The sequence below is a fragment of the Peromyscus maniculatus genome, chromosome 20 (genome assembly GCF_049852395.1).
Source record: "Peromyscus maniculatus bairdii isolate BWxNUB_F1_BW_parent chromosome 20, HU_Pman_BW_mat_3.1, whole genome shotgun sequence".
NCBI lineage: Eukaryota > Metazoa > Chordata > Mammalia > Rodentia > Cricetidae > Peromyscus > Peromyscus maniculatus.
This window is the reverse complement of record NC_134871.1, coordinates 23,120,945-23,148,769: the sequence shown is the minus strand read 5'-3', so window position 1 is coordinate 23,148,769 and position 27,825 is coordinate 23,120,945. Positions and strand designations below refer to the sequence as shown.

The 27,825-nt window shown below is 37.3% G+C and overlaps 1 protein-coding gene across 49 annotated transcripts in view; it reads left to right on the top strand.

Annotated features, from left to right (window-relative positions):
- Rims2 (regulating synaptic membrane exocytosis 2) overlaps window positions 1-27,825 on the top strand; it is a 491,805-nt gene that overhangs the window by 299,458 nt on the left and 164,522 nt on the right. For 16 of the 49 annotated variants that reach the window (XM_042265278.2, XM_076555845.1, XM_076555830.1 and 13 more), the window contains 3 exons: window positions 1,359-1,515; window positions 2,765-2,878; window positions 9,055-9,120. In XM_042265278.2, coding sequence (XP_042121212.1) covers window positions 1,359-1,515; window positions 2,765-2,878; window positions 9,055-9,120 — 337 coding nt within the window. The remainder of the gene's footprint in view (window positions 1-1,358; window positions 1,516-2,764; window positions 2,879-9,054; window positions 9,121-27,825) is intronic. The other 33 variants (XM_042265288.2, XM_042265286.2, XM_076555835.1 and 30 more) reach the window with 3 other exon arrangements.

Below are 27,825 nucleotides of genomic sequence, written 5' to 3'. Positions count from 1 at the left end.
AAGTACCTGGCCTTTTCTCCATTCATTGTCAGTGCTTGTCTTTAAAAAATTAAAAAGTGCATTCCCTTCGCTGAAAACCACAGCTACTAATGCCGAATTTTCAGAGGGATTGGTATAAGCCTGCATCTTAGTTTAGTTTCTTCCCTTTCAAAATTTCCTCTCCTATTTCATTGGCTACTTCTTCAATTATTTATGTCTTGATCTTTTGCTCTGTTCCATGGGACCCAGTCTTCCTGCAGAACATGAACTTGCTCAGCAGAAGCCACATAGGAGGGAAGTGGTTTTTCTGAGTTGTGCCTCTTTATAATCAGCTAAGGTCGACGTGTACTGGGGATGAACCTAGGGCCTTATGCATGCCAAGCACGTGTACAGCTTCTCAGCTTCCCTCAGAGCCTCTAACTAATCTGGGAAATGCGTGCTGCGGTAGTGTTTTAGGAAGTGCCCAACATCAGATATTCGTGGCGAAGTGACCGATCACTAACAGCTGCACTGCACATGATGACGGACCAGATGTCCCGTGCCCTGCTCAGCTGCGTCCATGCTTCTCCATCACATGCATCATTCACATCCATACAGCTTCAGGAGATGGCCCTGGCCTCTCCACATCGAGCTGCTGCTCTGCTGACGTGCAGAGTCCCCTCTTCCTCCCCGTCCGAGTGTCTGTGCTTCCTTTTTTTTTTTTTTTTTTGGTTTTTCGAGACAGGGTTTCTCTGTGTAGCTTTGCGCCTTTCCTGGAGCTCACTTGGTAGCCCAGGCTGGCCTCGAACTCACAGAGATCCGCCTGCCTCTGCCTCCCGAGTGCTGGGATTAAAGGCGTGCGCCACCACGCCCGGCCGAGTGTCTGTGCTTCCTAATGTTAGCTTCCATGAGGATGTTGAGTCACTGCAGTCTTCCCCATCTTTGAGTGTTAATTTTTTTCCGACTACTTTGCTGTCCCAGCTCTGCCAAGTATTTCAAGAAAAATGTCATTGAGTGTTGCGTACGTTGTGTGGTCACCTTATTTAAAGTGTAGTGGAGACTATGAAGCATCTTAGGAACTTGGAACTGTGTATATTAACAATGGTTAAGGAACGTTTAAGTTTCTACAGATGAAATATTTTTAGAGCAATCTTGATCAGTTTTTTAAAAAAACTTAAGCTTTTACCCTACCCAATACAGTGAACATAGTAACTACCTAAGTATCAAATGTCTTTCCATTTTCATTTTTGTGCTTACAACTTTTCAAACATGTTGTACTGAATTTGTTTTACTCCACACTTAGCTTATTAAAAGTATCCCAGCCTTACCAGTATTTTATGTTCCTTAGTGCCACACAGAGAACTTAGTGTGCAGATGATTATTTTATTTTCTCCCTCTAGATTACCGGCACAATGGTCGCGATCTTCAAAGCTCCACCTTGTCAGTGCCAGAACAAGTAATGTCCTCAAACCATTGTTCACCATCAGGGTCTCCACACCGGGTAGATGCTATAGGAAGGACTAGATCATGGTCACCAAGTGTCCCTCCTCCACAAAGGTAAGAGAGTGTGTCAGTTTTGCTTACAGCATAGTAGTTAGGGTGAATTTTACATAAATTACCATTATATCCTCTAAAAATAAATGATTCTTTAAAGCATTCTTTTAAAGAAAAATCAGATGCCATTGCATTGGGACTAAGATGTGGCATGTCTTAGTTTCTTTTCATGATCTGTGTGTTATTTTCCATAAGAGTTCAAAACAGTTAAGAAAAACTAACTTTAGATTGCGTGTAAATATTAAGCAGATTCATTTAGAACCAAATAATTATATTTATGAATCATATAGTAATTGGTAAGTTAAAAAAGATTTTTAAAAAATTTTTAAAAAAAACTAAAAATAGTCATGAGTAGAAAGAGAAATAGTCATACCAATCTATTACTCTTGATCTTATAATATTAGAAATTTCTGATCAACCTAACTGTACCAAAGAGCTACATGAAGTGTAAACCACAGACAATACTATATATAATTTATGCATGATAATTCAGGTGACATACTAAATAAAGAAATGTGTAATATATGAAGATATAATTTTATTTAATGGATTTTGACTAACTAGTACATTTTGATAAATATGTATATTAGATATGCCTGTGTATTTATACATTCCTCTGTATACAAGTGTGGCATTGCAAACTAATGAAAAAGATGATTTGCCAAGGACAGGAGTCTAGTCCATCACCAAGAATGAAATTCTTAGCTTTTATTCCATGGTTTCAAAGGACTACCGTATTCAGACTAGCTAAGGGAAGGATTTGGGTAAGATAACAATTAGAAAGCTATAATTCAATAAATCATAAAGGTGGTAGTTTAGGCTAGAGTGCTACCAGAGAACACGGTTACAATTGCATAGGTACTGATAGTTGTTTTTCTGAGATTTGAACTCAGGACCGACCATGCGGAAGACACCCCTCACACTGTTCCTGTGGCCCATGCTAAAAAGCATGTGCAACATTGAACCTATCTTCTCACAAACCTTTCCCCCTAGTGTGTAGTATATCACTTATTATCAATTATAGAGAACTGGTATTGCCCATAAGTAAGGTATGATATTTTTTATCTTATCCTGAAGGATAATATTCTCTTAATGGGCTCTTTAAAGCAGCCCGATCCTCAATTAACTGTTCATTTCCAAATAAAATGTATTCAATCAGAGATACAGATAAACCAAATAAATAGATTTTATTATCATTTTGTGGAGGTTATGCTATAGATTAGTCAGATATATAATGTTCTTTCTGTCTTAGCAGGAATGTAGAACAGGGGCTTCGAGGGACACGTGCTCCTGGTCATTACAATACAATTAGCCGAATGGACAGACACCGTGTCACGGATGACCATTATTCTCCAGATAGAGACAGGTAAACACAACTCTCACTGACCTCTATTGCCTTCAGGAAGGGTTATTGTAAAATGTTTTCTCTAGTCCTTTGTCTCATCTGAGTTTCCAAACAGTGCCTTTTCTTTACTATTTCTACATTCTTTCTTAAGATAGCCCTTTGTTTAACAGAAAAGGTTAAACATGTGCAGTTTTTCTTGATAAGAAAACCCAAACAGGATGAACCTGGCTATCATGGCTCACCGGAGCGCCGTGGCTCACCTGACCATGTCTCACCTGACCATGGCTCACCCGAGCACCATGTCTCACCTGACCATGGCTCACCCGAGCACCATGTCTCACCTGACCATGGCTCACCCGAGCACCGCGGCTCACCTGACCATGGCTCACCCGAGCACCGCGGCTCACCTGACCATGGTTCACCCGAGCACCGGGGCTCACCTGACCATGGCTCACCCGAGCACCGTGGCTCACCTGACCATGGCTCACCTGAGCACCGCGGCTCAGCAGAGCACTGCGGCTCATGTTTACAGTCCCAGCACTTGGGATGGAGGTCAGGAGAGTCAGAGCTATGAGGTCCACCAGTGCCGCCTAACTAGTCCCTGTCAAGAAAAGATTAATAAAAATAGCTGGCAAATTTGCACAGGAGATTATAGTGGTAATCAGAAGGCAATGATTTTTTTTTTACCTGCACATAGCAAATTATCATGTGTAATATATATCAATTTGCTGATAGAGATGAAAGTCTTTAATTGATTTCAGAGAAATAGTGTTACTTTTCATATGCAGAAATACTGAGACAGTGTGGTTTATTAAGAAAACCTTTATTACAATTCTCCAAGAGATTTTCTCTCATGGCCTTCAGTAAAGCTTTAACATCTTAATAAGTCACACTTGGTGTATTTGCAAAAATTCTCTGAAGTTGCCACATTAACTGTGACAACCCTGAGGAGTAACATGGTATAATACTTACATTAATTACTACTAATTTTAAGAAAATTAATTAATTTTCTAATTCATTTTGGTTATATATTAAAAAAATACCATGAGACTTTTTTCAAACTCTCAAATGAGTTTAGGATAAGATGATGACAAAGTTGAATATACTATTCAGAAAATATGATGAAGTGGTGACTTACATTCCTTGTCATTCAAGTCCATTGACATGAGAAGTAACTGTCATGATGAATAAAATAAATCATTTGGTTTGAATCAAGATTAATACTCAATCCATGCATATAATTCCCTTTTGTATCCAAAGATAACATACAGCATATCTTCTATATTGATAGTGCTAAACAAATACTAATGTTAGTGTCTAGGATCAAAGAAGAAACCAAATGGTTATTAAATTAATATTTCTATTAGTATCAGGTAAAAACTATTTAACTTGATTTGCTTTTTAATTTTTTTAAACATTTCATGTAATCAGTACCTTAAGGGTGGTTATGAGTGTGCTACCTATTGGGAAATACGCTTTTCACTATGATAATAGTGAATGTAGGATCGCCATGTTGGCTTGCCTTAGACCTGGAATGTGTTATAAAAAGGATCAGTAGGTATTTTGGTTGCCTAATAGAATGTTAATGAACTTTATTAGCTTTTCAAATTATTTATATAGCTGTCACAAGCTTCTTAGCCATTGAAAATTGGCTTATTGAGGCAATAAAACTGTCTAAATGACTTTAAATTTCTGGTAAGCTTACATAAAGTGAATTTAATGAAAAAAGATGGACTCAATATGAAGCCAAAAAATATGGGCTATAATCATTGTAGAAAGTATTAGAATAAAATTATAAAATAACTATTTACTGTTACATTAAATCCATAATATTTTGTCAGTATTTTAAGTCATATATTTCTAGGTTTAATGACCACAAACATAGGACCATTGCCTTTCATATCTTCTTTTAAAACCCAGATAATTAATCCCTATTTTATGTTGTCATTATGCTTTTCTTCATGATCTTATGAATACTTCAGTGTAGCAAGAATATTCAAATGTTTGTCTGTGGAAATTTTGAAGTAGATAAATCCATTTCATGTTTACAGGGAAGCATGTAGATGTACAGATCACAGTCATTCTTTGTTGGGATCTACCTTAAGTCTTTTAAAACATTATGTAAAGTAGAATTTATTTTAATAAAAACAATTAATAGAAGGCATTTCTAGTATTTTGATTATCTGTGCAATTCATTACTACAAGAAGCAACATTCACTGGACAACATTCTCTCTTAATGTCTGTTCAAGTTTAATATTCTTAAGGATTTTCAGTAATCAAATTTATCTGAATGTCCTTTTAAAAGGGGAAAGTACTCATGTTTTATATTTATGAATATCATTTTTGTAGAATTATGAATCTGATCAATGTAATTGGGTTTGAGATATGTCTGGGTGATTTATAAAGCCACTTTTGTGTGTTTTTGAGGAATAGACAGAAGTTTAGCTGAGAGAAGACGACATGCTTTGAATTTAGTATAGGTGGCTTCCCAGTAGGCTATGAACCTAGCTAGAGGAAGGATAATAAGGGAATCCAGCTAGGGCAGGCCTTATTTCCCTGTTTCCTGGCTAGCCTGAGATGAACTGCTCTCGCTCACTTCACCATCTCCATCAGGGTGGACTAACATCTGGAACTGGTTCAAAATAAATGTTTGCCTCTTTGAAATAGGTTATATCAATATTGTGTCATAGTGATCGGACTTTGGCTAACACGAGAATCAATCAATCATACAGTGTATTAAAAAGCCAAAGAAAGAATTTTCCTTGTGTTAGTAAGTAGTGTAATTTAGGAATTTTAAAAGATGCATGCATTATTCTCCTTAGTAAAATCTAATGCATTGAATTAGAAATTCATTTCATTGAATGTACACTTTTTCATAGGAGTTGGAACCAAATGTTCTTGAATTTGTATTTAGGATTTTAATTATGTTTGGCAGAAACCAAGCATTTTATTTCTATCTCTATAAAATTTATTATTTAGAATTGTGCAAATTAACTGACACTGCTTCCAGTGAGAGTTCATAGTCCTTAGCAGACAAGCAGTTACCACACAGTGTAACACTAGCCATATTTTAGCAAATGTATTGTTAGGTGAGCAGGGCAGTGCATATTGTAATCCTAGTACTCAGAAGATAGTGCAGGAGGCTCAGGAGGTCAGGACCAGCCTTGGCTACATCGCCAGTTCAATGACTGACTGAACTACATAACACACTCTGGAAAAAGAATGAAAGAAAATTTTATAGTACTTAATAAAAAAAATGTGCCATACACATAACATTAAGAAAACATCAACTCAGATATTTTATATTTAATGATTAGCAATTAACCTGAAACAACAAACAAACAAAAATCATAAAGCTGAGGAAAAAGTTAATTCAGGCGTTGTGGGAAGATGTAGAAGATGGCACCTGAATTAGACTTTGAGAAATGGGAATGTTTATTCAGTCCACAAGAGCGAAGTTACAGAAGCAAAACACATCTACACATCCCGGAGTTCGGTGTGAAGCAGTATTTGGCGACATGCTGGAAAATTGTATAGGAGACTTTTACACTGATCACACCCGTGTGATGTGTTGTCGGATGCATTCTATTATAGTTCTTTATTCAATGTCAGTGGTGGATGCATGAGGTACAGCATTCATTATCTTTATGGGTAGTGTTTAAGAATTATGTATCTATATTCTTTTGGGTCTTTGATTCTTTAATCTGTCTGACTCTATCATCATTAGTCAAAATCTTACTCTGTTGTGAAAGTAAGTACTATTTACAAGTCCTGCAAGCATTTACATGCAGATTATCAGCTAAAATAATGCACTGTAAATAGGTTACGGTCATTCTTCATTTTGCCCCCTCCTTACACCTTTTGACTCATTGTTTTTTTAGTAACCTTGGTGACTACTATAGCTGAGAGCATAATTTATGAGGGGAGATGAACACGTGGCTTTAGAACAAGAAATCTTTTTAAGATTTTAGTCATAGGAGTTAACTTACTATTAGAATGTATGTAGAGAGTATTATATTTTTTAATTACATCACAGCATATATATAATTGGATTTTGTTGTTTTTTTTTATTTTGGGGTTTTGTTTGATTGCTTGTTTTCATTTTGTTTTTCAAGACAAAGTTTTTTTTGTGTAGCTATGGCTGTCCCCGAACTCAGTCTGTTGACCAGGCTGGCCTCAACTCAAAAGATCAGACTGCCTCTCCCTCCTCAATGCTGGGATTAAAGGCATGCACCACCACCACCCAGCTGCAATTATATTTTTAGCCTGATTGCCTTTCCTTCCCGTAAGTATGGTTTTAGCATCACAAATAAAATTTTAAAATCAGGGTCAGTGGAATGGAGGAGACATAGCCCCATGCCACCATCAGCAGCAGCTGGAGGGTTCCCTGGAGTCTCTAGGGACCTCAGCAGCTGGAGGGTTCCCTGGAGTCTCTAGGGACCTCAGATCTGGCTAACTAAATGTATGGCTTTGGCATATAGAACAGTGTAAAGACTAATCAGATTTGGGGTTAAAGAAGTGATATGTTAATATAGTGTTTAGGAACAAAGGTAAAGAAAAAGATGCTCAGAAGTAAAGAGTGCAGAACCTGGGTGTGGGCATCTCTAGCAGAAAATCACCTTTCATTGTTTTTATAATAATCATCTGTACTCTTTTAGTGAGTTTTGAAGTTACTGTCTTCAGTAGTTTACTAAAGGGTCTAAATGAGATCTCAGGATTATTGTCGGGATTACAGTTGATAAGATCAAAACATCTGTCTATGCAAAGAATATTGTTTCATGTTAGCACCTTTCAAAGTAAACAGTTATTGTGCTGGAGTTCTTGCTTCTCAGGTGGCAGAGCCTTTAGACAGACTCCTAGATTAGGGACTTCCTTCCTCATGTCCCATATTTTTTCTGTCTTCTGCTTAACCATCAGAAGATAAATAATAAGTTTTCATGTAATGGATTTATATACTAAAAAAGGAAATGCCTTCATGTATAAACCTCTGGGGTACCTCAGATTCTGATGCCATTTTATTGGGGTTTTTTTTTTCCTTTCTTTTTTCTTTTTTTTCCCCTTGGTTTTCGAGACAGGCTTTCTCTGTATAGCTCTGGCTGTCCCAGAACTAGCTGTGTAGACCAGGCTGGCCTCAAACTCAAAGAGATCCACCTGCCTCTGCCTCCCGAGTGCTGGGATGAAAGGTGTGCGCCACCACCACCTGGCCTCCATTCATATCTTAAGTCAGGCAATCAATTATTGAAATATGGTATCTACCCATAAGTACTTAGTGGATCATCTATTGTGTTCAGAAATTTGAAAATGATACTATCTTGGTATATTAGACATATCATTTTATATTTACTAATTATAGAAAATAAAATGCTATGAGACTGAGTCTAATATTGTTAGAACAGAAAGGAAAATGACTTGTTTAGGTTTATTGGGAAAGGATTCAAAGAGCATCTGGACTTTAAAGATGAGGAGGACTTTCAAAAGCAAATGAGTAGAGACAGGCTTGGAATGACAGGCATTCCTGCCAGGATGATGAGCATGAACAGGTTGTGGAGTTGGGAACCACCTCCTGTGCATAGAGAGTGCTGGGTGGTCTGTGGTACCTAGCTGGAAGGTAGTGACATGCCGTGTGACATGAAGGTGGGTGGGGTTGAGAGAGTCAGTACCAATGGGGAAGAATGAATCGAGTCACATGGAGGAGGTTTGAAGGTAGGAAATTAAGATGCAGAAACTTGATTCAAGCAGTGTCAGGGATGGAACAATAAAAGAAAAATAAAACCTCATGAAGTGTCCTAAGCATTACAGGTATTAAATATCACCTCTGTGCCCTTAACTTGCTTGATGGTCATTTTATTACTTTTTTCTTCTCACCTTTTCTCCAAAAAAGAAGGAAAACATTTTAGTAATATAACATTTGCAAAAATATGATGCTCAGTATATTGATGCAATACTAATTTTATCATTTAATTAAAAAATTAAATCTTATATTTTGTTGCATTTTACTTTCAGAACGTTTGGTTTACTTTACCCTTTACACTGCCATGTTCCAATGGCCATTGAGAAGTTGGCCAAGCTTTCCAGTAGCAATTTCATTGGCTTTGCTTACTCTCTGATTATGTTTGATTTTAACTTTTATAACTAAACTATACCTTTTACTTCTTTCCTGAGTCTCATTTTATTCTTGTTTCTGCCATGCTTGCAGTCATTTTCTTACTCTACCTCGCTCCAGATACAGTCAGACCATTGAGCATCATCACAGGGATGGAAGGTATACTTTTCTTACAATTGAGTCTGTGTGTAGAGTTGCATGCTCCTGTCTATGTGATATAATTCACTTTTAGTTTTGTTCTTATGTATACATGTGTGGTTACTAATGAAGTATAGAACCCGTACCCTAGTAGTGTAAAGTAAAAGTATGCAAACTATTTGAACAAGAATATTAAAAATAACTTCTCTTTGATGGACTAGAATCATCTTATTACCCTGGAAATTATTTTATTAGGAATTACGTAAACTTTGCTGCCCCAGAGGAGAGAGTAGCAGTAGAGTTGACATCACTCTCCTTCGCTCTCTGCCTAATCCGACAGGGAATTAGCACTGGGTTATTTGTACCTGTCTTCACAACCAGCTTCCTCCCTTCCCAAGAGGAGACTAATTTGAAGTGCATTGACCTGATTTGTCTGTGGTTACTTGGTCAGAGATAGCTGATCCACTCCTCCATAGGAGATAAGCTTGGGTCTCTAAGAATGCTCAGTCTATGGGAGAACCTTCTTTCATTTCAACCTTATTTTCACTTATTCTAAAGGGATTTTCCAGTGAAGTTGGGTATAATAAATCTAATACTTAAAAATGCTATTATTTTAGAGGGAAATACCACTTGCCTGGTGTTTAGCAGAATCTGGCTGTCACTGGGATGAGAACGAAGAAGATGTCTAATGGCATTAAGTTCTCAAGGCCCTTTGTGGCTTAGGTTACATTCTGCTTTGATCATATTTAGTTATTACTTACTATTTTTCACAAATTCATGCATGTATAATGTATTCTGATTTTATGGCTTCCTCCGTCCTCTCTTATACCCACTCCTACTCTTTCAAGTTCCTTCTTTCCGAAAAACCCTCCTTCTACTTCAGTGTCTTTTTGTTGTGATCATGCATATGTGAGTGCATGTGTGTGCGTGCGTGCGTGTGTGTACGTGCGTGCGTGTGTGCATGTGATGGCATAGATGGGGTGATTTACTTGATCAGGGGCAACTTATCGGTGTGGTGTATACTCTTCCCCAGCAACCGTAAATTGCTTATAAGCCCTTGTGCATGGGCAGGGCCTCAAGAGTCCCACTCCCATCCATAATGGAATGTCGATGATGTGGTTGAGCAAGTCTTGCAGATCCCCACCTCTTCTGTGAGTCCATGGCTGCAGCAGCCATGCTGTGTCCTGATACCAGCTTGCACAGCCCCTCACATCATCTCATTCTCGCAGTCTCTCTGCCCCTGTTCCTGAATGTTTACAGAGCCACCCTCAGAAGGGGTGATTGCAGTTTTGAGCCAGTTCACTGGCAACATTTTCAGGCCAGTTAAGCAGGGAAGTGAGTTGTGGTGATAGCGTGATGATGTGTTCACCTAGAGTAAATTAGAAATTATATGTTAGACTATGTGTAACCTTCTTTATCCCTCTTAGTTAGTAGTTGATGTTGATATGCAGAGTTTAAAAAAATACAAAAAAACTAATGTGTAAATTTTTGAAGTTTAAAATCACATAGACAAATATGGAAGAAAATCCAAAAGAAAACTGATAATCTTAGCCATCAATTTTGCTGATGTCTTTCAATAAATGTAATAGAAATATAGTATCTTGTAATTTAAGTATTAAGATGATTATTGCTAACTTCAGTTTTAATTTACATTTTTTAGTCTTTCTGTTTTTTTGCTCATAGTAATTGTTTCTTTGTATTTGCTTTTTTACTGTTGTTCAATACATTTCTGGCAATTTCTTGTTTGCAACAGTTCTAGATTTACCTTGTAAATGTGAAAATACACTTATATACCTGCCCCCTGACATGCACTCGGTCTTCTCTTTACAGACTGGCTACCTTGAATGAAACCTCCATGTCAAAGACTTTTGCTGTTTACTTTGGTTTATCTTTAAGTCAAAATCATGTGACACCTTATAGATTTGTAAAGTTAACAAGTAATTTTTTGCTTCGTATTATTTAGTTTTTCAATTCACTAGTGTAGATTCATTTCCTGATCAGCTCTGGATTGACTCTCAATTTCAGATCCTTAGTAAATTCTCAACTCTACCTTCAAAGGGAAGTTTATGAAGTCTCTTTCTGTACTTTCATTTGGTTTGTTATCAAGAAACACAAGATCATTCATGTTTATATTAAAATATAACACTAAAATCTGTATTTGAAAACAATTATTGAATGTCTAACTATAGTATTTGCTGTGAATGCATTTACATGTCTGTTTTATGTGTGTTAAGGCATTTGCCTTTGTTAAAGCAGCAGATCCCATGAGGACCTGAATTAAGTACAGTGTTCATCTACTTTTGGACAGACTGCCTTGAACTCTTGAAGTTGGAAAAACTTTTTTATGCTAAGTAGCAAATCTCTTATGTTTATTTTCATAAAGTTATGTTTATTATTTTTGTTTCAAATATTGCTTGTTCATTAATTTTGATCATATACTTCCCATCCCCCAAATCCTCCCAGATCCTTCCCATCTCCCTTCCCACCCAACTTCATGTTCTCTCTCTCAAAATAAATACCAAAAAAAGAAATTCAAAATAAACCATGCCTAATAAACAAAAAGTACCAGAATGAAACAAACAGCGCACAAAACAGACAACTAGAATAAAACATGGTGTCTCTTTGCGTTGACTAGCTGCTTCTGGGCATGAGCCTGCCCTAGAGGATGACTGTTTCCTCTATTGGAGGAAACTAATTTTCCCTTTCTCAGCATTTTATCTTTGCAAATATCTTCTTGGTTAAAAGTGGGACTTTGAGTCTACCTTCCCTTCTCAATACTAGTGTTTTCTCTGTTTTGAACCTGTGCACATCTTTGCATGCTGTTATACCCTATGTGCATTCATATGTGTATGAGTGATGTTGTATCTGGAAGGTGCTGTTTCCTTGGAGTCATCCATAATCTCTGGCTTTTACAGTCTTTGTGCCTCCATTTCCAAAAACATCCCTGAGCCTTGAGGGGAGAGGTGTGATAAAGGCACACCATTTAGGGATTAGTGTTCCAAAGCCTCTTATTCTGTGCACATTGTCCAGTTTTGAGTCTCTGTTTAATTAATTACCATCTACCACAAGAAGCAGCTTCTCTGATAAGAGTTGGGCAATGCACTGCTCTATGAGTATAGCACTGTGTCATTAGAAATCATTTTATTCCTATGTTACTTAACAGAGTGATACTAACAGGAGTTCCCCTAGTGCCCATGACCCATCTAGTCTCAGGTTCTTGATCTATTAGCAGTGTCAGGTGGAGGTTTCATCTCGTGGAGTGGACCTTAAATCCAATCAAGAAGTGGTTGCTTATCCCCAACATATTTGTACCACTATTGCAGTGGTGGGCAAATCTGCATGTAGGTTGAAGTTACAGGTATCAAGATTTGTAGTTAAAAGAAATTAATGATCACCTTTCGCCTCCAGTAGCACACAGTTTACCTTCTAGCACTATGAAGTTGGTAAGCAGGGATGAATTTCTAGTTGGGCACAAGTTCAGTTTCTCAGTGTTTGATAATTAAATGATGTCTTTAGCATTAGGGTCTCACCATCAGGTTTTGGAGAGTAAACAATAAGTTTGTCAATAGCTTCTGATACTTGCAGAGTTTATGGGACTCCTTTCACCAGTGACTCAGGATGTAACCCATTCATGGTACTGAAAATGTTACTTGATGGCATATGATGTCTAATGTAGGAATGTTGTTTCCACTCCCACCCCAATATGTGATGACTCCATTTAAGTTCCTTTACTATGTGTATGTTTAGGAAGCTTCTACAGTAGCAATCTTCCCATTGGCTTTTCAAAAGGCTTTTAGTGTTCATTGTTCCTCCTCACATTCCCTCTTTACCCTGCTCACCCATACCCCCTCCACATTTATTCTAGCTTGCCCTTTATTTCATTCCAACAGTGTATTCCATCTACATTCCTTGAAAGATTCCATCTCCATTCTTGATCCTATTCACATCTAGGCCTTTTCTAATTATTATAAATAGAGCTGAAATAAATAAACATGGATGAGCAAGTATCTCTGAAGTAAGATGTAGAGTCCTTTGGGTATATGCCTCAGAGTGGTATAGCTGGGTCATGTGATAGATGCATTTTCAGCTCTTTGAAAATCCTTCACCCTGGTTTTCATAGTAACTATACAAGTCTGCACTGCTCCAGCAGTGAGTCACTGTCCCCTCCCCTGCATCCTCGCCAGCAGGTGCTGTCATTTGTTGTACTGTTCTTGACAACTCTGACTCAGGTAATACGAAATCTCAAAGTAGTTTTAATTTGCGTTCCCCTGGTTGCTAGAATGTTGAACATTTTCAAAAGTGTTTCTTAGTCATCTGTGTCTCACCTTTTGACTAAATTCTGCTTAGTTCTATTCCCCATTTTTAAATCTGGGTAGTTGGTTTCTTGATGTTCACTCTTTGTTTATTGTCTTATTCTAGTTTTCTCTTATATATTCTAGATAATAACCCTCTAACAGATGTATTATTGGTAAAGACTTTTTCCTGTTTTGTCTTTTAATTCTGTGACGACTTATGTTGGAATTTTGATGGAGATTACTTTGGATCTGTAGTTTTCTTTTGGTAGGACGGCTGTTTTCACAATATTAATCCTACTGATTCCAGAACATGGGAGATCTTTACATCTGCGGTCTTCTACAGTTTCTTTATTCAGTGTCTTAAAGTTTTTATTATGCACGTCTTTCATTTGCTTGGTTACAATAATCCCAAGATATTTTGGTTGTTGTTGCTGAGGCTGGTGTGAAAGGTACTGTTTTCCTGATTTCTTTCATTTAATATCAAGAAGGCTACTGATTTTTGTGTTAATTATTTGTCCTGCTACTTTGCCCAAAGTGTTCATCAGCTGTAAAATTTTCTTTTTATTTTTTTGTATAAAATCATATCATCTGCAAATAAGGATAGTTTGACTTCATTTTTGGTTTGTATCCCCTTCATCTTTCAGTTGTTTATTATTCAAGCTTTGACTTCTGTTGTATTGAATACGTAGGGGGAGCTTGGCTGTCTTAGTTAGGTTTTTACTGCCATGCAGAGACACCATGACCACAGCAACTCTTCTAAAGAAAACATTTAATTGGGGTAGCTCACTTGCAATTTCAGAGGGTCAGTTCATTGTGACCGTGAAGGGGAGCATGGCGGCATGCAGGCTGACATGGTGCTGGAGTTGAGGGCGCTCCATCCTGCAAGTAACAGGAAGTCGACTGATCATCACACCGAGTGAAGTTTGAGAAAAAGACCTCAGAGCTTGCCCCACAGTGACACACTTCCTCCAACAAGGCCACACCTCCTAATAGTGTCACTCCATTTGGGGACCACTTTCTTTCAAACGACCACATTGGCCATCCTCATCTTCTTCATTTTAATGGAAATGCTTTGAGTTTCTCTTTGTTCAGGAAGATGTTGTTTGTGAGCTTATTGCAAATTGTCTTTATTGTGTTGAGGTATGAAAACTGAATATTTACATTACAATTTATAACAGTAGCAAAATGACACTTAGGAAGTAGCAACGAAAATAATTTCATGGTCGAGGGTCACCACAACATGAGGAACTGTATTAAAGGTTGCAGTGTTAGGAAGGTTGAGAACCACTGCCCTATTTTTTCCAGAACTTTTACCATGAAGGCATGTTAGATTTTGTTTCTTCATGTAATGAGATGAGATTATGTGGTTTTTGTCTTTTAGTAATATGGTAGTTTTTGTTTGTTTGTATGTGTACATCTCTGAGATGAAGTCATGTTGATCATGGTTAATAATCTTTGTAATGTGTTCTTGGATTTGTTTGCAAGTATTTTATTGAGCATTTTTTAATCTATGGTCATAAAGGATGTTGACCTATAATTGTCTTGGGTAGTCTTTATGTCACTTTTTATCAGGGTAATAATGACTTCATAAAAAGAATCAATGTTCCTTCAGTTCATTTTTGCAGAATAGTTTGAGGAATATGATGTTAGTTCTACTTTGAAGGACTGGCAGAATCCTGTGTTGATTCCATCTGTCCCTGGACTGAAGGCCATGCCCTGGAGCCTTGGATTAATATCCCAAAGTGCATCCCCCTAGGTTGTTCAGCCCCTCGAAGGACCTGCAGTGAAGGGTATAGTGGACAGTCCATCTCGCTGGGGGACTCCAAATGTTAAACCTGATACTCGTGAGGAGAAAAGACCAAGTACATGATTGTCCAATTAAAACATGATTTATTTTGGGTGCTCCCGGAACTGGCCAGTCAGCTGCCTCCCCTAAATCGGGATTTGAGAGAGCAGCCACTGCTGGCCTATTGAAGTCCCTCTTATAAGAGAGGTACGGTGTTTACAGGGTGAGGGAGTGGTGGTTATACATTGTTAGAAGGATGCAATGAAAAGAAGAAGAGCAAAAACAAGATACATACATCAAGTGAATGAGGTTATAAGCAGTTTAAGTCATCTGTTAGGTCCCTTATGACTGATGATGTTCATTAATTCCATCCTTTTTGTGCTTAGTTTTTGTATGGATATCTGTCTATTGGCGAAAGTGGAGTATTGGAGTTCTCACTGTCACTGTGTTAGTGTCGGTATGTAATTGTAGCTGTCATAGTATGCCCTTGTGTTTAGTAATATCTTTTTGATGATTTTTTCTTTTAATTAGTATGTAATGTTTTTCCTTATCCTGTCTGACTAATTTCAGTTCAAAGTCTATCTTTTTTTAAAATAGCTATATCTGCATACTTCTTAGTTCCATTTTCTTGAAGTATCTCTTTCCATCCTGTTTCTCTAAACAGATGTCACCCTGTGTGTGTTTCTTGGAGGGAGCAGAATAATGAAGCTTGTTTTCTAATCTAATTTCTTCATCTTTGTCTTTTTATTGCGAACATGAGACCTTTAATATTGAGTTATTAATGTACAATACTTATTTATTCCTGTTGTTTTGCTGGTTTGGTATGGCCTTTCCCCTGCCTCTTTTGATTTACTGCTTTGGAATTATTTATTCTTTGTGTCATCTTGGGTGTAGTTAACTTTCTCTTCAGACTGAAGTCTTCCTTCTAGTGACTTCTATAGTGCTTGCCTAGTGGACAGGACTCGCTTAAATTTGTTTTTATTGTGAACTGTTTTTCTTTCTCTCTTGGTTGTAATGGTTTTGCTGGGTACAGTATTCTAGGCTTGCCCTGTGATCTCTCGGAGCCTGTAGAGCATCTGTTCAGGCCTTTGGGCTTTCAGTCTCCATTGAAAAGGGAAGTGTTATTCTAAATGGCTTGCCTTTGTGTGTAACATGGTCTTTTCCCCTTGAAACTTTTAATAGTTTCTTTGTTCTATACATTTAGTCTTTTGATTATTTTGTATTATGAAGACTTTCCTTTCTGGTCCTGTTTATTTGGTGTTTTGAATGCCTCTTAAACCTTGATAGACATCCCTTTATATTGGGGAAATTTTTCTTCTGTGATTTTTGTAAAAATGTTTTCTCTGTCTTTGATACAGATTTCTTCTGTCTGTCTTAGTTTTGGATTTTTCATGGTATCCCAGATTTCCCTGATATTTTGTGGTTGGATTTTTTGTTTTTTTAAGATTTAACATTTTTCACTGGGCTATCTATTTCTTCTACCTTGTCTTCAAGACTTGAAATTCTCCTTTCTATGTCTTTTAATCTTTAGTGAGGCTTATCTCTAAGGTTTTTATTTGACCACTTGAATTTTTAACTTTTGGTTTTATTTCATTTTGGATTTTCTTTATTAAATTCTATTTTCATATCTTAAGTGGTTTTCCTCATTCCATTAAACTGTTTTATATTTTCAGGTTTCATTAATGCATGTATTCATATCCTCTTAGCATTGTCGTCATTGCTGTGTTGAAGCTCTTGTCTTGTGTCAGCTAAACTGCTTTTCTTGGAGCCTGTTACAGCGTAATCGGGTTGCTGACTCCTGGAGGAGTCAGATCGTCTAGTCTGTGTTTGTGCTTTTGTGCTTTGATCCAAGGAGCTGGAGTTATGGGATCTTAAGTGCTTCTTGATGTATATCTGATATTTGTCTTTCTTGTGCAGGTGTTCTGTTCTTTGGTTGCTGTTGCCTACCCTGGCCCTAGTGAAGTATGGTGACTTTGAGGTCCGCAGTGAAGGGCAGAGCTATGTCTTGGCCAGGTGTGGTGGCTGGCAGGTCTCTGTGACAGTGTCACTGGTTCTGTGGGTCAGCAGGAGTCAGAAAGGAATAGAGATGGGTTAGAACCAAAGGGTAAAATGGGCATCAAGAAAACACCAGGGGACCCTGGGTTCACGAGTCGCACTACTGTATCTTTTTTACGTGGTAAAACTGAATGGCTGTCATGTGTTCACCTCTTAGTTTTGCTGTTTTTTCCATTGGTGATGCTGGTACCTGGTTTTCATCTTTCTCTACATTATAATTCCTGCCACCAGTCTGCATAATGTCGCATTCTCCCAGAATATTTAGTCACCGGTCACTTACGTCCTTACGTATCGCGGATGTAGTGAGCTTCCTGCACAGTTCTGCTGTGGGGACACACATGGAGGTTATCAGTGAAGTTCGTCCTGTCTTTGTAATCTCTGTGTACATGCCACTCTCCTCCTGGGTTCTGAGCATGCGTGTGCTTCCTGCTTCCTCTCTGCTGGGTTAATTTTATGTGTTCTCTTATTTCAGTAGCAAGCTCTGCTCTCCTGATGCTTTAGAGGGTCGCTAGTCTCACCTGTTCCCACTTCTCCAGAAGTGGAATGAATTCCCAGGAATATTGTAACTTCCCCGAAGATAGTCTTCTCATTTAACAAAGTTCAGTTTTCATTCATTCCTTCTCTTGCACAGTGAATGGCTCTTTGAACTAAATACCCAGCTTTTCTTTAGCTTAGTTGATCCCTTGAAAGGGAAAATTATGTTCATATTGAAGCACATGCACAGACTAGCTCTCATCTCTGAGTAGCCAGGTTTTTAGCTTAGTTTTTTAGATAGCTTGTACTCTTATCTGATAATTCTTCTGTGAAGATGTATTAACAAATTTAGGGGGGCATAGTATGAATTATTCTATCTAGAAATTTCCAAGTATAGTAAATAAAAATGTTTAAATTATTTTTGAGCATTATCTATGAGGCAGAAATAGCAGGAAGTAAACATGGAGTCAAGGTGTCCAGATTGTGATACTCAGTGTGGCGTTCCCAGTCCCCAGCTGGTCAACCAGGAAAATCTAGGCTTTCACTTAGCAGACATCACATGAAAAGCTGAGTTTTGTTTCTTTGGGATGGAACAAAGGAGGTTTAAATAATATTTAGTAAACTTGCTACTTCAGGAAAGAAATAATAACTAACTGTAGGAGTCACATTTCCTTTCCTTCTTGTCAAGTAAGGGTGACTATTATTTGACCATTGTTTGTTAAAATATATCCACACTTGAGTATATAGCCTCTCCATAGTTTGAAAATACACCTCCATAACCTTCTGATTTTCCTGATACTTATTACTGCCGTGGCTATGCATGTACAAAGGAATTACTGATATTTATAGTTGGTAACTGGTGGTGGATTTTTATGTAACAGTACCATTTAGGAGACAACAATGTTGTCTTAAAAAATCAACAGAAATTAATTAGATTCATGTCATTATAAGGTAGGGTATCAGTGACATTTAAAAAAACAGGAGCAAAATCATTGATATAATATTAACATTTTTGTGCTTTTGGAGCATTGTCATAAGTCATAGCACAGCATGAATATGAGACAATAGTTCTTGATTATTTAGAACCTATGTATTCTGGTAATGGATTGGTGTTAGGACTGTAGGTACTGTGTACACTCTGAGGTGCTTACCTAGGGCTGAGAGTTAGTGCTGTAGGTACTGTGTACCCTCTGAGGTGCTTACTAGGGCTGAGAGTTAGTGCTGTAGGTACTGTGTACACTCTGAGGTGCTTACCTAGGGCTGAGAGTTAGTGCTGTAGGTACTGTGTACACTCTGAGGTGCTTACCTGGGCTGAGAGTTAGTGCTGTAGGTACTGTGTACACTCTGAGGTGCTTACCTGGGCTGAGCAAGGGAAGCTTAGTCACTGAAATAGCCACTTTGAAGAATATCTACATGATTGGTTTGAAGGAAAAAAACACATGAAAAGGATACAGATCAAGGTAGATGGAGAGCCGGGCGGTGGTGGCGCACGCCTTTAATCCCAGCACTTGGGAGGCAGAGCCAGGCGGATCTCTGTGAGTTCGAGGCCAGCCTGGCTACCAAGTGAGTCCCAGGAAAGGCACAAAGCTACACAGAGAAACCCGGTCTTGAAAAACCAAAAAAAAAAAAAAAAAAAAAAAGTAGATGGAGAAAGAAAAGATAAAAGATTTAATAAATGAAATTAATAATACTTGGTAAATATTGGGAACTGGAATTTTAGGGAAATATTTGAGAAAAACTCTTAGTCTTGTATTTTGGGTAACTTGGTACATAAGGTGCCGTCACCACAACTGACACTGGGGTTAAATCTGTCATACTGGGCCACAAGGAAAATTTTGGAAATTCTGAAAGCTCTGAGGAGAACCTTTAGGACCAACTAGAGTAAATACTATTCAAGCTAGTCCAGCTAGTATCAAAATCTGTACAGAGAATGCTGAAAAAACAAAGAATAGACCTATCATATGACCCGGCTTTACAACTCCTGGCCATTTATGCTGAAGACTCTGAGCCAGCATATCATAGAGGTTCCTGCATATCTCCATTTTTCACATCATTCATAGTGGCTAAGTTATAGATCCAGCATAGGTGTCCAACCGTAGAGCAAATGATGCAGAAACTGTGATTTATACATATTGTGGATTGTTTTTCAGCCATAACGAAGAATGAAGTTAGGTCATTAGCATTACTGTCATGATCAGTGATAATTGTAGCCTGCCAGGTTTGCAGCTGGATAAGACTTGATGACTTCCTGCTCAAAAGCTTGGATAGTACTTCCCAGTTCTTTCAAATCCAACTGCCTTAAAAAAAAATCTTAGTTTTTGTCATTATCATTCTTCCTGCTGACAACTTGCTTTATTTTCTCTAGCACATTTATATTTTTAATGGAACTCTCTTAATTCCTTGGCATTTTTTTCTACATCAGGTTTTTATATATGTTATATTTTTATCTATCTTCTTTATGGAGTAATGTTTAATGTTCTTTAATAAATACATTCATCCTGTTCTACTACCTCTTCAAGCTACTTTGAGATTGTACCTTCCTTTCTTTTACTTAGGTTAGTTTTCAAAAGTATATTTTTGTTTGTTGTTTTTGTTTCTTGGGACAAGATGTCACTTTTAGCTGGCCCCCACCTTGGTGTCCCCTTTCTATGTCAACTTCTGGATTATAGGCCTACTCATCTCCTACCCATCTGATTACCATGTCTGACTGACTATATATTTGTATGTATTCTTCCTTCACATCATCGTCTCTTAGGCCCTCACCCTCATAGCTTCTTCCCTGTGTCCCCCACCTTACTGAAGTGATCTTTTCCATCCCTATAGCTAGTCAACCTTTATTCATGTTGGTTCTGTGTGTATGTGTCTGTATGTGTGTGTGTGTGTGTGTGTGTGTGTGTGTGTGTGTGTGTGTGTGTGTGTGTCGACCATGTCTTCCTGCAGCTTTTTTGGTGTGTAATATATTATTCTCTTGTTTCTTATTCTACCCGTTGACTATTTCTCAGCCTTGTTGAGTTTTTCCTCTGACTCTCAAGTCCTTGCCTTTTGGACTACATGTTTTCTTATATCTTACCATGCTGTGACTTTGACCAAAAGTCTTATTACCATGTGTAATACATAGCACATCATGTGAAGTCAACATATATGTACTGTAAGAATGAGTGAATATTAAATTAGTATAAAACAGTGACTTCTTCAACTATCTTTCTCTTGAAAAGTAGAGTTCTCTCACTGGTTAACATATGCACAAAATATTCTTCCCAGACTATATAATATTAACTCCAAAGCTCCATTTATTAACTTCCCAAGAAGTTTCTTTTAATGGTTCATCTTCCATTTTTGTTGATAGCTCATCATTCCTGAGTGTGAACTTTAAACATATATGTAAGGGGTTCCTTGGGGTGTCAATGTGTACTTTTCTATTGGTTAATATGATGTGGATGTCACTGTGAAGTGACTGCTGAGCACAGCAACAGTAAGGACACAGGAAATTTGCATTACACCCTTTCTTTTTTTTTTCTCTAATGACTTATTGATTTTTATTTTATGTGCATTAGTGATTTGTCTGAATGTCTATGTGAGGGTGTTGAATCTCTTGGAACTGCCATGTGGGTGCTAAGAATTGAACCTGGGTCCTTTGGAAGAGCAGTTAGTGCTCTTAGTCACCAAGCCATCACTCCAGCCCTGCATTAAGCCCATTCTAAGGAAAGCTGGTTGAGTTTTCAGGCTTGACTAGAGAAATTTTTGAATATGGTAGCAAGACATTGGGTTGTATTTTATCACATTGTCTCATGATAAATAACAGTCCACACCCTGTTCTTTAGAGACATACCTTTAAAATGTTATTTTATGGAATCTTCAAAGATCTGTAAAAGTAATATCCAACTATCATCTTAGTGAAAAATTTTTACTTTTTATAATCAACAAAGCATTGTTAAGTCAGGATCCGTTCAAAATAGAACTAGCTCATCCAATATGAATTTCACAGAAAAAAAGATAATCATTATGTCAAGATTTTAATATGCTGCATGCTCTCACTCACAGATAAACAATTCTTCCCAATATAGTTTTGTTTCTGTTATTTTTTCAAATAACAATTAATTATGAGAAGTTCTGATTCCTAATAAGTTCTCCAGATGTCCTCAAGGAAATTTATCAGTGTGTTCATACTTACTAACATGAATTTTCTTCATTGTTCAGAATTGTGATTTTTCCCTAATGTTTTGAGAAAATTGAGATTTTTGATCTTTTGTTCTTGTGATTTCAAATAATGACTATTTTAAGATAGCTCTGCAGGCATAATGATACTACTCATTTGATGACAAAGCTTTTGAATAGTAGTAATCATGGTCTTCACGGACAGTGTCTCACTTCCTCTCAGCAGTATCTATATTTGCCATCATTATATTGTTACCAGCTTGGATGAGTCTGTATATATTGGTACTTTTGAGTAAGTTCAGTTGCTTTTAAATTATATATATATATATATATATATATATATATATTTTTTTTTTTAATTCAGCAGAACTACTCTATACAGAAATGCTATCATACTAGGGCTAATTAAATCTGTCTTCTTCTAAATTAAAAAAGGAGTCTTGTGCATGCATGATGCTTGTTTATCATCATGTTCAGGATGACTATTTCTCTAGTCTCCCATTCCCTCTCTTTCCATACCTCTTTCCTGGTACTGGGGTGGAAACCTAGCATGTCCCCGCATTTCTGATACATGATCTCCCATTGACCTACCCTCCCTATTCTGTCATGCAGTACACTTAATGATAACAATAGAATTTGTAGAAAAGGTGAAATGCATTTGACAAATCATGAAGAATGTAACAATTGTATCTTTGAATTTGAGTCATATAATATTAGTTGTTATGGTAATACAAATATGTGTATAGGTTATATTAATTACACCCTCAGTCTTATTTTAAGGTTTCTGGTAACGTCCTATAGTTTTTATTTGGCAATGAAATTAACATCCCGAAAATTTTCTAGATAGTAAAGACATTTGAACAAAAAGTGACCCTTCTGTTATTATCATCTTACTGTCCACACATACGCTCCTAGGTGAGGATTGCCTGCCTGGAGATTGGACTCCTTCTTCACAGATAAACTCATGCTTTCACGAGGTAGTGTTTCTATATACGTCCCAGACTAGAACTGAACCTCATGACCCTGTTTCCTTCAACTTTCTAAACTTTAGAATTAAAGAGACCCGGGGGCTGAAAAGATGGCTCAGCGGTTAAGAGCACTGGCTACTTTCCCAGAGGTCCTGAGTTCAATTCCCAGCACCCACATGGTGGCTCACAACCACCTGTAGTGTGAGCTGATGCCCTTTGCTGGCATAAAGTCGTACATGCAGATAGAGCACTCATACATAAAACAAATAAATCGTTTTTTAAAAAAAGAATTAAAAGGAGATACCACTACATACAGCTCACATCTTATTTTTTAAGTTAATTTCAGAGCCAGGCATGACATTGCACTCATGTAATTCTAGCATTCAAGAGGCGGGGGTAGGAAAATGGAGAGTTTGTGGCCAGTTGATTTGGGGCAGGGAGATCCTGCTGCATAAGTAAATAAATTAAGCTGGGGTGATGGCACACACCTGTTATCCCGGCACTCAGATGGTGAAGCAAGAGGATCAGCAGATCCAGAACATTCTTAATTACATAGCAAGTTTAAGACCAATCTGGCCTGTGAGAACTTGTCTCAAAAAGAGAAAATTTAAAAATACAGAGATGAATAAATGAGTTCAACTTTGTAAGGGAATGACTAATAACTAAGTAACTTTATGTTCCACAGGTTTGTTTTTAAGAAAATTGAAGTGTACTCATGACTATTTTATAATATAATATGAAATTTCTTCATCTTTTTTTCATGTACAACAGGTTCTCAGTCAAAAGTTAAGCTGACTTTCATTAATTTCTGAATATTGCTTTTAAACATTGTGTTGTGCTGGTTGTTTTGAATTTTTTTAGCTGTGTTTATTTAATGTGCATTGGTGTTTTGCCTGTATATATTCTGTGTGAGGGTGTCAAATCCCCTGGAACTGCAGTTATGGACAGCTGTCAGCTGCCGTGTGGATGCTGGGAATTGAACTCAAATCCTCTGGAAGAGCAGCCAGTGTTCTTAGGTGCTGTGCCTAATCTCCAGCCCTGTTTTGAATTTCTTATTTTGTGCATATTTGTACTATTCTAGAGGTCCTGTAGTGATGCTCTGTATGAGACTTACTTTGCTTTGGAGGTGTATCCTTGGAGTGAGTGTGCATGTAGATGGAAGTAAGCTATAGAAAGGAGTGAGTGTGCATGTAGGTGGAAGTAAGCTATAGGAAGGAGTGAGTGTGCATGTAGATGAAGTAAGCTATAGGAAGGAGTGAGTGTGCATGTAGATGGAAGTAAGCTATAGGAAGGAGTGAGTGTGCATGTAGATGGAAGTAAGCTATAGGAAGGAGTGAGTGTGCATGTAGATGGAAGTAAGCTATAGGAAGGAGTGAGTGTGCATGTAGGTGGAAGTAAGCTATAGGAAGGAGTGAGTGTGCATGTAGATGGAAGTAAGCTATAGGAAGGAGTGAGTGTGCATGTAGATGGAAGTAAGCTATAGGAAGGAGTGAGTGTGCATGTAGGTGGAAGTAAGCTATAGGAAGGAGTGAGTGTGCATGTAGGTGAAGTAAGCTATAGGAAGGAGTGAGTGTGCATGCAGATGGAAGTAAGCTATAGGAAGGAGTGAGTGTGCATGTAGGTGAAGTAAGCTATAGGAAGGAGTGAGTGTGCATGCAGATGGAAGTAAGCTATAGGAAGGAGTGAGTGTGCATGTAGGTGAAGTAAGCTATAGGAAGGAGTGAGTGTGCATGTAGGTGGAAGTAAGCTATAGGAAGGAGTGAGTGTGCATGTAGGTGAAGTAAGCTATAGGAAAGAGTGAGTGTGCATGTAGGTGAAGTAAGCTATAGGAAGGAGTGAGTGTGCGTGTAGATGGAAGTAAGCTATAGGAAGGAGTGAGTGTGCATGTAGATGGAAGTAAGCTATAGGAAGGAGTGAGTGTGCATGTAGGTGGAAGTAAGCTATAGGAAGGAATTCTGCAGGTTGTTTCTTCCCTGGAACCTTTCCTCAATCTCTTGTGTTTTAATTGAAAACAATGGCCCGAGGTAACATCAGTGATCGATTAAGTAGAAAATTGTATCAGATACTTAGAAATTTTTAAAATATTTTAAGAATAGCCCGTCAGACAGAGAAAATGTTTCAAGACTCAATTAGCTTCACTAAATGTCCTGAATTTTTTTCCCTTAAAAATTCCTGAAGGGATACTAAAACTTAATGGTCTTTCATTTTTAGATTATCCGAGAAAAGACTAACATTTCAATCAAAGCACATCTAAATTATTTACTTCCTTTTTTGACTTTTTGAAATTAAAACATAATTGCATCATTTTCCCATTCCCTTTCCTCTCTTGAACTGCTCTCAGGCGCTGCCTTGTTTGGTCTGTTATACACACCTACACACACACACACGCACACGCACACACACACACACACACACACACACACACACACACACACACAGCCTGCACAGCCTGTCTACTGTTACCCTGTGTGTCAAGTCTTACTTTCTCATCCTGTCCTATCTCTCATGCTTCTCTCAGTCTGCATGTGCTATGTGATTGTCATGGCGGCTCCTCTTACGGTTCTGAAACTCAGTGTCAGGTAACTGAGGGGTGATTAGGCAGTTTCCTCTTAAAATGCATTCAGTTTGCACTACAGTCCTCTACATAGTGGTGAAGCACCATACTTGTATCAATTCAGAAAATTACAAAACAAAAATGTGAACTATTTTAAACATTGATTAAAATTGTAAACTATTCCAAAATATAATTGGGATGGATTATTAAATCACTTTTTAAAGTACAGTTTAATTGTTTTCCTAAAGATTTAAATTTACAAGTGAAGTTTTCTTGTTTGTGTTATGTACTTTTTAAAAAAACAGTGGCTACCCTTTCTAAAACAATGTTTTTATGTGTAGAATAAAACGAATTAAATAAATTAGGATTACTAAGGAAAATACTTCAATTGGAATACAAACCACAGCTCAAGAACTCCAATTAAACACTGAACATGTTAAACCTTATAAATAGCTATTTAGTGTTTCCTACTCAGTTGTTGATACTGAGGATGTGTATGTATTCTTCCATAAATGAATGCCTATTCCAGTGTTGCTAGAAATGCTAGCTTTCCTTATCTGGAGCATTGGGGTGATTCCTCTGGGGTTGTGTCATTCACTGAGTGCTGCTGTGACTTTAACCTCTAAGCCTTAACTGATCACTTCTATTCTTAGCTGGTCGTGAGCACAGAAAGTATAGCTTGACCTTGTGTGTTGCAAAATTTAAAATATAATAGCTGTCCATTACTGTGACAGGATTTATGAGGAAAATTCTACCTTCTACTGTGGTCTTTTTAATCTTTCACTTATTAACCTACTTTCACCCAGTCTATACTGAGTATGTTTTATATTATTTGTGGTAACAAAGATATCTGGAAAAATGTAAAAATTCCCTATAATTAGCAAACCATTTTCACTAAAGAAAGAAAAATCTTTATGAGGTATTTTTCCTAAGGTGGGGATGTTTATTCTACAAATAAACAGAATCCCTTTGAGGCATGAGACATGTCAGGACATTGGAATTAATATTCTGTCCCGCACCTAGAATTATGAATCAATTATTTTTAAAAATACAGTATCAAAAAAGTCAAACCATACAATGTAACAGTATATAATACATGTGTGTTTATGTATGTGAATATATACATTCATATATATGTATGTATATATATTTCACTTGAAAAATTGCTTGACTAGGTAAGAACAGGTGAGATTTTTGACGAGTGGACACCAGCACCCTGTTGTGATCACTAAAGATACTTTATTAAGTTTTTCCACCAAATGCTATGTGAGAGAAAAGTTTATTAGACTAAGATCACAATAAATCTTTGAAACAAACATAAAGCTTGGTATTCTTCATAATACAGTTTTTTAGAAATGTAAGAAGTACAGAGAAAGACCGCTGTGTGGCCCTCTGCTTTTACTGACCTGTTGCTGTGAGGGCAAACCAGAGGCCTTGCACTAAGAATGGGTCACACATTATTGGTCACATTGATTTTCAAAAACTGTGCTTCCTCTGAAATAGAATTTCAGAAGAATAGAACTATGAATTTTATGCTGAAATTCCATTTAATTCATTTTTATGGTAATCAAATATGTATGAATTTATATTTAATCTTGGATATCATGACGTTTTTGATCATGACTGCCCTTTAAACTGAGCCGTCTCTCCAGCCCCTCTCCTGCTCTGGGTGTGTTTAGAAACAGTACTGAATTTGACTTAGGAAGTCAGTCACATAAAAAGTTCTTTAAATGAATGTACTTCTGTTTGAGTCTGCAACTTTAAAGTATTATTCAAAGATATATAACAATATAGGGTGAATCCAGTACTCTGTTTCTAATAGTATTTGTTTTTCCAAATCTGTATGACATATAATTCATGATAATGAGGATATTGTGTCCTTTTTTATTACTTTTCTCTAATCGCCCATTTTTTTTGATTTTCAAAAATCAGAGCGTATTTGTAGGTAAAATGGTTCAGCCCATGACATTACTGTTTGCTCTCCCTGTAGTCTGTAAATTCTTCCTTTACTGTGACTGCTTTCGGCTCAAATGGTAACTGTTTGAAATGGAGTTTGGTCATATATGTTGCTTTTGAGTTCTAGAGCAATAGTTAGTGTTTTTAAATTTGTCTTCCAAATCATGGAACTGAATTATAGCCATTTATTGATCTCATTAAGAGTATTCTTGCTTCAACAAGAATTAATTTTCAGTGGTTGGAGGGGGTCTTTATTTTTTTATTTTTATTTTTCATTTTTCTCCCGACACCTGTCTGAGTTGTCTGGTCTAACTGAAGTACACTAGGTGGATGCTGGAGTCTAGTTCTCTGCAGAGTGAAGTCTGTTTGGAGGGTGTGATTAAATATGGGTGCGCACTTCCAAGCTGCCCTGTTCTCCTGTAACCTCATTTTCATTCTTCTGCTTAAGATATTCAAGCTCTCAGTACATTATGATAATGCTAT